At 37.3% G+C, this 10,187-nt stretch overlaps 1 protein-coding gene across 3 annotated transcripts in view; it reads right to left on the bottom strand.

Annotated features, from left to right (window-relative positions):
• Window positions 1–92: 92 nt before the first annotated feature.
• Window positions 93–10,187, bottom strand: part of PFKP (phosphofructokinase, platelet) — a 42,485-nt gene continuing 32,390 nt past the window's right edge. For 2 of the 3 annotated variants that reach the window (XM_066314824.1, XM_066314816.1), the window contains 7 exons: window positions 8,029–8,181; window positions 4,355–4,519; window positions 3,300–3,361; window positions 2,680–2,791; window positions 1,824–1,923; window positions 1,088–1,193; window positions 93–617 (listed from right to left, as the gene is read on the bottom strand). In XM_066314824.1, coding sequence (XP_066170921.1) covers window positions 467–617; window positions 1,088–1,193; window positions 1,824–1,923; window positions 2,680–2,791; window positions 3,300–3,361; window positions 4,355–4,519; window positions 8,029–8,181 — 849 coding nt within the window. In that variant the 3' untranslated portion in view covers window positions 93–466. The remainder of the gene's footprint in view (window positions 618–1,087; window positions 1,194–1,823; window positions 1,924–2,679; window positions 2,792–3,299; window positions 3,362–4,354; window positions 4,520–8,028; window positions 8,182–10,187) is intronic. The other variant, XM_066314808.1, reaches the window with a different exon arrangement.

The following is a 10,187-nucleotide window of genomic DNA, read 5'->3' as shown; positions in this document are numbered from 1 at the left end:
GGAGTTTCTATTTCCTTCACTGGAGTCTGTAGAGAATAGTCCTTCACGTGCTATTCCCCCAGTTATTGAAAAGCGAGTGAGCACACATGTGATGTTTGCAACAGTATTTTATTTCACTTCAGAAACATTAAGCACATCCTGTAACTCAACACAAGAACTAGCCATCTACACTTATTTTTGGGGTGTAAGTACAAAGTGCAGTAGATAAGTAACTTACGGAGTGCATAGAACGGTGTTGCACTTGCTTGTTAAAGGGCAATATCAGTAACTGGTGTTTTCCATTAGATGCAAGGGTTTTTTTCAAACATAACACACAAACAGGACAAAATCTGTGTGACAGCTGAACGTCTTGTTTCACATAAAGTGCTGGAACAATAATTTAAATGTTACAAAACAAAGCTTTAACGATTCTAAAGCATTGTTACTCACAATGTGCATCTATGACAACAATCTAAATGTGGTGTGTTTAGATGGCTCCGGTCTCAGCTTCCTTTGGGAGCATGGCCACATGTTCCAGCTGGCCTGAGTCTGACACATCATAGCTGGTCTTGTACTTGGCCAGGATCTTCATCAGCGGTCGCAGCTTCAGCCACCACTGCTCCTTGGGAATCCTGTGTCTGGGGGGAGAAACAGGGAGGTGAAATACATGGGGGGTAAGGCAAACACCTTCCTTACAAATGGCATCAGGCATTGACCATCATGGGGGACCCAAAATGAGGAGAAGCAAGGACAGAAGCCCAAATAAATGAACAGGTGGTATTGGAAGATGTTAAGCATAATATTAATTTTGGCATAAAAATGCTGCCCCACCGAACTGAAACAGAAATAAAGTAATTCTAGGCATTAAGGCAAAGGCAATCACACAGAAGTTAATTAGCAGGACAGCAGAGTCCCAGACTTCACCGTAAGACTGAAGTGTAAGAAGGATGAAGTAAAAGCACAAGGGCAAGAGAGAAGCAAACAATCCAAGTGGATCTGGCAGAATTCAGGCCTAAGGCAAAAGCAGTAAGGTGTTGGGAAGTGTTTGTTTGAAGTGGTGCAGGGCAGACTGTGGTGAGGTGTTTACTACCAGGCACTGCATACGTACACAAAGTCTGTTTCACTCTTGAGCTCAGCCACCGGTTGGAAAACAAGGTTGCGTCTCCGCATTCCCAGCAAACAAACTGAGTCATCGGTATTGGCAAATACTTTCCCTAAAAAGAATGAAGCAATTCAGCATCTTTCTTACATGTATAAGGGCAAATACCATTTTTCTGTAATTAAACTGAACAAAAAAATTCACAGCAGCCTAATTTCAGCAACTGATTATTTAACAGAATGATAAAACAACAAATTAGTGCTTTAATAAGGTTAGATCTTCACTTTTTAGCTTAATTTTGGTGGTTAGTAATGAAATAACAGTGCAATTAAACAACAAAAGGATTGAATTTTAGCATCCAGTTTTAGATCAGATTTTAGGAAGTAGTGCTTTATAAAAATTCCCAAAGACAACATATTACCTGCTTCTGTCTCCATGAAGGCAGCATGAAACAAAAAAGAACAGATGTAACTACACAAACATAATTCCTTCAATCACACTGTCTATTTTGTTTAAGAGGATGATGAAACAGCTAACTGAATTACTGACCTCACTCAAAAGGAGTGAGGAAAAATGGAAAAGCTCACACAGCAGGAAGCGCAGCAAGGCACTACTGAATAATAAAACCACCAAGATGGGAAGAAGTACGTTGACTAACACTGATATGTTTGTAAAGTGGAGGAGTCTTACATACTGACAGACAATAAAAGACAGTGATAAGAGAGCGCAGCAAACATTTGTGCACCTTTCCGGTAGGTTTCTTTCAGTTTTTTGGAGATCCACTGCATAGCTTTTGCTGAAATTTTTGTCCCAAAATTTCTATCAAATGGCGAAGGTGCTCCACCCTGTGTGAAAATTGAATTTGGGGTCAGCATATCAAGCCAGGATTCGTGTGTGCTTTATCAGTTATCTCTGCTAATGGCCTGCTCTACCTCTAATTTCCATTTCCCCCATTTAGAAAAACAAACCAAAAGCCCCACCCCATAAATCAATCTAAGGTGTTTAAAATTTGTGTTCAGCACCTGTGGCATTCTCACAGAATCAATACTACTTCTCAGAAGAATGGAGGGGTCTGTGCACTTTCCTCCATTTCAGCCTAGGTGAAAGAATAGCCAAATCAGGAACTCCCTTTACTCCCTTTGCCCACCAAACAGCTGCATAGTGAGATAAAGCAATCCAGACAACACAGGCCAAAGGAGTAGCTCACTTCTGTCTCTTGCACAAAACACCCATCTACACAGATTTTCTTAATGAAATCTCTGTTCTGCAAGAGGGTTCAAGAGGTATATACATTACATATGGACAGATAATTATATTATGAAGAAGGTATTACAATTAATTATAAGACAAAAAGTGGATTAATTAATATAGACAGGAGAGGAATATAAATAAAATTCATAAAGAATCTGATCTTTTTCCTAGATTTTTAAAAAGGGTTTGCAAGAAAACCTGATGCTAAAACTGCCTGAGTAGCTTACAAACAAAAATCCACACTTTTCCTCAATCTTGAGTCAGACTTGTTTAAAATGCTTGAATAGTGCAGTGTATATATTTTGTGCATACAATGTTGTAACTTTGTAACTTTAGGGGGTTGTATTTACCTGCTGCATATGGCCCAGTACATTTTTCCGACAGTCAAACACTCCTTTTCCTTCTTCAGAATACAGCTGATAAATGAAATCAGTTGTGTAATTCTCATTGCAGTTCTCATTTCTGTAACAGTTAAGACCAAATAGTTAGCAAACTTACTGTAAAGCACTGGCTGTCTTTCCAGCTACTGAATGACAAGTCTTTTCCCTTTTCTTGATAGCAGTACTTCTGGCTTGGACATTTACATCTGATCATACACTCACTCCCATGTAACAAGCTCATGATTTTTAGGGGTTTTATACTAAAGGCCATAGTGCATGTGACACACTACCTTTAGTAAGAAAGAATCTAGAATAAAAGACAAACTCGATGAAAAAAACAGACTGAAAACAGGATGAAGTATTAGATTACAGAGCAAATATATTTATGTAGAAAGAAGTAAGTTTTGGACTTGAACTTCCAGACAGGTCTCAGAATTGCCTTTTGGAGGAACAGCTTTTCTAAAAACCTCAAGTTGAAGGAATAACCAAGGAATGTGTACTTGGAGTGTCATTCCAAGTGGCCAAGCAGCCCATCTGGCTGGGAATGCTCAGTATCACTGATGCCATCTAGTACAATTACTTTTACCTACCTCAGCACTAGACCACGCTGGATACTGGTTTTCATTTTTTCAGTCAAGTGTTCCACATTAGCCTAGAAACAAAAGTATTTTTAAAGATCCATACAGAACTCTGTATCTGAAACAATTTTAATGAGCACACATTTCCTGAAAACTTCTGTCAAATATTCCACATAAATGTGCAAATTCAAATTACCAAGATTTTTGGATTCAGGGTAACGTGTATGGCTATTCATCTTGGGTTAAAACTAACATCTTTCTCTGTATCAGAAGTAACAGATTTTATTAACTCAAAGGTGGTTTTAATATGCTATACTGGTACAGCATCCAGCTTGATACACATAAAAATACAGAAATTGCCACTGAAGTTTAGAGCCTGCCCTTCCAGTCCTGCCAACAACTGTATAGGGATAAGTTCTGATTCATTTCACATCTCTGTGCTTTTCAGGAAATTTCTATCCTTTTAGCTTTGTGTTTGTCCATGACTGCAGCTGGCAACTAAGCATCTCAGAAGTGAAAAGTCCTCACAGCAGACAAGCTCCACATCAGCTTGTGTATGTACTACACCATAATCTGTAATCCTTAAAGCCTGAGGGCTTTATTTTAGTAACACCTCCAGACAGGCTCTGAATAGCTGTGGTAACAGTGAGTATCTAATAAACCTGACATACTGGTCAGTTCCTATCCTGAACAGCCTTTAAACACATCTCTACCATAATGAAAAAATACTGATCTCTTGTTTTTGGCTTTATTTTAAACCTACCCAGGCTTGTTAGTTTAATTTGAATTTCAATCAGAAGACTAAAAATGAAGCAATTCATCTAGTAGTGCTTAATGGCCAATACAATTATTTTTTGTCATTTTACCGAACTTGGGTGTCAGCAGTGATTGTGTCTATGTTCTTTTATATAATGGTATGGCACAGGAACTGGCATGACAAGTGCAGAATGTAGGTCCAACTTCCGCTGTTTTTTTCTTTCATGAGCCATCTACTTCAAGTGTACACCTTATGATGTACACGTACTTTAGATCTACTTCAAAATGAGCAAAAGGTGCTGAATATATACCTGGAGCTCTCTGATATCAAACTGCTCTTCAAAGATGTAGGCAGCATCAGCTCCTGCTGCCAGGGCCCCCATGTTGGCCAGGTACCCGCAGTAGCCGCCCATGGTCTCGATGATGAACACGCGGCGCTTGGTGCCGCTGGCCGACTGCTTGATGCGGTCACACGTCTGCTCAGAGACACAACAGCCTGAGTATGCACTAAAACCCCTCACTTTTCACATCTCTGTATGCCATGCAACTTTGTGTTACATACTGGTAACAAAAACATTAAAAATAGTCTTTATAAAAAATAAATCTTTAAAAAATTCCAAGACGGCATAACCCATGTAACTATAGTAATTATCCAATAAAGGATTTCTTATAAATCATATACTGAAGACCAGGGTAGAAATAAAATTGTTTTTTTACTAGCAGGTCTTAACATTTACTTGCTTCCTGCAAATACTAAAACAAGTGGCAGTTGTATATCTGCATTTTCTAACACAGATACAACTAGACAGAATGAAGTTTTAAAGGAATTGTGGTATGAATAAACTTCTCTTTGTTAACTCTATTCATTACTTATGCTTACTTCTTAGTATTGATATTAAAATTCACTGCATTCCCATCTACACTGAACTTCTTCAGTCCTGCCCAATTACTTTCCAGTAATGATTTTCACATAAAAATAATTATTTCAAGCACTACTAGTGCATGTTTTAAAATGCTTTTGGTTTTTAGCTAACAGGTACATACTTGTTGCAAGAAGACTGAAATCTCCACTTGCACTTTACTCTGACCAGCATAAGAAATGTTCTCTGCAAGGAGATCTGTTACTTACATGAAACCAGTTAACACCAATATTTATTAGAGCTGCCTAAGAGGCATGGAAAGTAACAAAGACAGAGGCAATCCCTAGTGCAGCACGACCTAGGAATCTTTGGAAAACATCATATCTCAGGAAAATGCAGAAACCTATGACCTAATTTATTATCCACCTTCAGGTTTTAATAATACTCAAGAATCTGTTTGACAAGCTCACCTCCTGGAATGAATTTTTCTACCACTCAAAATTATTTTAAAGTTGTTGATTATTGTATTTTCCTTAAAGAAAGCAAGTAAGAGAAATAAAGAGGTCCTTATTTTATTTAAAAACAAATAAATAGATAGGATATACCACACTTTATGACAGGAAGAATTTTGTGAAACCAGTGTCGTGTCCCAACACCAGTTCTGTTTAATAAGAATGGAAATGAAAGTACCTGGTTAGTTTGTCATCTTGCAATCTGAATTATAGTAACATTAAAAAATACCCATGCCTTTCTGATTTTTTGAATGAGTAAGTGTAGGTGCTGTAATATTTGAGGTATTTCTATTTCACTTTTTTAAAACAAGAACTTCATTCAGCTAACTGAAAACACTACTTCAGGCTGAAATTCAGATTGTGAGCAATATGATCCTTAAAATCTTATCTAGCAAATCACAGAAAAAAATCATTACCTGATACATAAGAAAACCTAATAAAAAACCTCTAGAACATCTAACATAATACAGTTTAATGCATTTAAAGACGAAGACCAGTGTATGCATGTATTTAGGTTAAGCTCGGGAAAGATACATGTAATTTAATTTACAAATATTTATGTATTTGCATATATGCATATCATGTGCTTACACACAGAAGTGTAGCAGTCACATGAATTTATTCAGAATATGGATATTCTGTTACCCTAAGCAGAAAAGTATATTAAGAAAATTTTTAAGAAAAGTGTCTTGCGTTTTACAGTGTCCACAAGTACTTTACTTTCTCCTTCCAAACACTGTTTCATGAAAATTTTTGCAGAATAGTGTAGCACTGGAGAAATTTAACTCATTTTTTAAAAAGCTTCCAGAAACTGGAGTGGTACTATATTTAATTTATTTTGTAAAACAATCTTGTCTTTGGACAATAAATACACACATGAAGATTTCCATGATTTTGAGAGACTTAAAATATTAGTAAACTCTTAGAATTCTAAAAAAAGTTTTCCATCTGCTGATGGGGGAATGAAATTTTCTGCCTTTTGAGAATCTCCAAGTACTAAGCAAAGGAGGCAAATCAGTCATTGCCTATGGGGCTTACCACTTGAAATCTACTTAGAAGGGTTTCTATCCTTGACTGAACAAAAGATGGAGTAGAAACTTCCTACTATTTTTGCTTTCTCAGAATGACTGTGACAGCAATACCCAAACATGAAATTGGCACAGATGGGCTTTAATGAATTATTAATTCATACACTACACTACAGGCTGGAAAAGCCAAACCTCAAACACCTGGTGCAAGTTTCAGACATCACAAACATGGCATGAGGGCTCTTTGGAATTCCACTGCTAGCTGAGCTTTCATATGAACCAACCCAGCTTAATGACAAATCCTAATGTTCAAAACACCACCAAACCAAGTGCTATTAGCATTAACTAAACATCCTAATGACAATAAAATTCAAATGATGGAACCATATTTTCTTTTTACTGAAAGCATTACTGCAATCTACACAAACTGTAATTAAATCAGTACCAAAAACAATTAAGTAAAAGGAAGCAGCACTATATGTGATCATTTGTTGCCTCATTGTGTTTTCACTTCAAAAGTAATCACTTTTTAAGGTGAATCAGTCACAATTAGCAGACCTATCTACTTCTATAAATGTCAGGCCAAGGGGGAAAAAGCTAAAGCAATAGTACAGTACCCATGTTCTCCCTATGAACATTGCTACATGATGAGCCCACGTGAGGATATCTCAACCCAGGGATGCTGCACTGCAGCTGCCAAAGGCCAGGCCACCCTATTTTCTGACACAGCTGGAGTTACCACAGTTACCTGCTGGAGCTTTTTCACTATGTAACAACACTGCATAAAGCAGGAAAACAAACCTGCTTTTCCCAACCCCCTGTATCTATAGTCTTGACTTGACTTCCTTGGCAAATTATTTCATGATTAGTTACATGGCTTGCTAATGATGAGTTTGATAAAACTCACAGCTGGTAAGATTTACTCATTTGTTTGCATTAGAGCTCAGCTCAGTTCCCTTTGCTGTGTAAATAGAGTAAATAGGACTGAAAGAACTCAATAGTTGTACCCAAGGGAAAAACTATAGTAGACTAAAACTAGAATGCTGATTGTTCTGACCCTGCACTGTTTAGTTGAACATCATGGTAACACTTAATTGCTTATAATATCCATGCGTTTATATGCACTAAATGTATGTTAAGCCTAGTGGAGTCTACAGGATTATTCCTGTCTTTGGTCTTAATCATGTTCTTAGACAAATGCTCTACTGCACAGTAGAGCTCAAGTCAATAGTTCATCCAACAAATGGGGCATTTATTTATAAAATATTACTTTCTTCTTTTACTCAAGTAATATGGAAGATAAAAAAAGAAATCGAAGAAAGGAAAATATTTGATTCTCAGTAAAAGCAAATAGCCTCAGCACTTGCAGGAATCTTGAAGAGCAAAAGAGAGTACCCAAAAATTAAGCATATAACATAATACTTTTTCTAAGGTTAATCTTTAATCAGTCTTGGAACACTGAACTATTAACCATTAAAAACCACAGTAACTGAGTCATTTAAGAAAACCAGACATTTTAAGATCTTTAGGTATCCTCCTCTTATGCATTTTATCATCTTAACTTTTAAAAGATACGCAGTCTTACCTCCACAATAGCATTCAAGGCAGTGTCAGCACCAAGGCTATAGTCTGTGCCTGGCACATTGTTGCTAATAGTAGCAGGCACCACACACATAGGAACTCTAAACTCCTCAAAGCTGGCACGCGCCTCGTAGAGCTGCAGACAACTTTCAAAGGCCTGAAGCAGTGGTACAAGTGTGAGTGAAACATTCCTCGTCTTTGCACTGCTCTGCTAATGACTCCTGGCATGTGATGGTAAATGTGGCTGTCCATGGGCCCAAGTAAATACAACTGGTGAGATTATTTGGGGGTGTGAAAATATCCTGTTGATACCACAACAGTGCACTGGGGTTGCATTGGCACAATGCTCTTTGAAGAAATGCAGAGGATTAGTACAAGTTAGTAGAGACTGAACGTGAAGTGTATACAGCAGAGAGGTCTGAAGCAGCTGGGCAGGAAAGCATGGCAAAAAGCTAGACAGGAAATCATTCCACAAGAAAGGACTAAAGAACAGAGCTTGACGCATGCTAAGAAGCTTAGAAAGTTAACTAGTAAAACCCTTGCAACTTCAAGAAAATGCTTAAAGAAAGACACTTTAAAAAAAAACAAACAAACTATGTTATCCTAGAAAGACATGTCTATTTCCACCAAGAGAAAGGAAAAAAAAAGGTTCACCCATGCCTTCAAAGTTTCTATTAACATCACACATCTGCCTCTGTGCACATAGACTGGATGTAGGTCTAGAAAAATCCAGGAATATGTGCACGTGGATGAGTTAATAAGATCTGCAAGGTATGGTTCAACGATTCTTTGAAAAGCAATTTTAGGTCCTTGGAAGGTCTCCAAACTCCACAAAGTATATAATCATGTCAAAAGGATTCTAGTGGATGTCAAAATGAATGTTAAGATTTTGCAGCTGTTTTAAGTAAATATACACTACATTATTCCAATTATTTCTAATCTAAACTAAGCATCTCTCATAAAGCGTGGCAATTCTCTGAACTGCCTATGGTAATGGCTCTCCACCAGAAAGCCTGATTACATGGAACATTACTTTGTCATCTCTTTCTCCCAGAAACTGATGTTCACAGAAGTCTCATTTTCTTGATTTCTCAAACCGGTTCAGAGAAACAAACTATTGCAGATCAAAATTAGATACCTACTGAGGTATCTCCAGGCATATCTGCACAGTGATTGATTTAAGGAACAACTTAGAAGAAAATTATGGGAAAATCCCCTACCTGTGAGAGTTCTCCTTCTGGGCTTTTGTCCTAGACAGAGCAGACCCTGTTCAGTGAGAAGACAGGATATTTATGGCCTTAGGTGCATAAATGCAAACTGACTTTCTAAAAATCTCTCTCTTCTCACATGTTTTGTAAATGCAATGGCTCAGTGCTATACTTTCAAGCTGAGGTTGAAACACAGCCTGAAAGATGTCACTTTCAGACCCAAAGAGCTGAGCAGCAGTATAGCCAGGAGCAACAAATAGTAGTGGCTTATCTGGGATTTGTTTTTTGAGTGGCTGAGACTTCACTTAGGAAATTTCAGTAATTGCGTGACCAAACTCAGTTCAGTCAGGCTGCTCTGAACTCGTATTTCTACAAAAACAATTAAGACATACAAAGTAACAGTGGTTTGGTAAAACAACACAGCTTCCTGGATATCTGCAGAACATGAGTTTCTCTGAAAGGTTTTATATTAAGACTTCTGGAAAACCAAGTCAAAGGGAGATGGAGAGCAATAACTAACATAATTGGTTAGTCTGCACTTATGGTATGTTAAGATGCAGTTAAGATATGTTTTACTTGCATTAAATATTGCCATTTTATTTGATGCAAGTGATTTCAGCCAACATATCCAATGACTGTACCTTCACCAAGCATGAGCATTAGACAGTTATATGCAACGTCTTTGCATCACTGTGGCAAAATATGAAAATGCTTTTAATATACGGTTACTTAAATATAAAGGGCAAATAAGTGATCAATGGTTTTAGTAAATGCTATGCTAATGTGGGTTTTTTTAAATTACTACATTAAGGTCATAGCGGGATACTGCACTATGTTAATAAATAAAATGGCTTAATAATTTCTTACCCTTTTATTGGATTTGTGTTACTAAAAAGGTTATGGCCATAACCAACATAACCAAGGATGCTTTATAAAAATTCATGCAGTCAAGCAA

This window comes from Sylvia atricapilla, chromosome 1 (genome assembly GCF_009819655.1).
Source record: "Sylvia atricapilla isolate bSylAtr1 chromosome 1, bSylAtr1.pri, whole genome shotgun sequence".
Lineage (NCBI taxonomy): Eukaryota > Metazoa > Chordata > Aves > Passeriformes > Sylviidae > Sylvia > Sylvia atricapilla.
The sequence above is the reverse complement of the archived record's forward strand: the minus strand, read 5'-3'. Positions and strand labels throughout refer to the sequence as shown.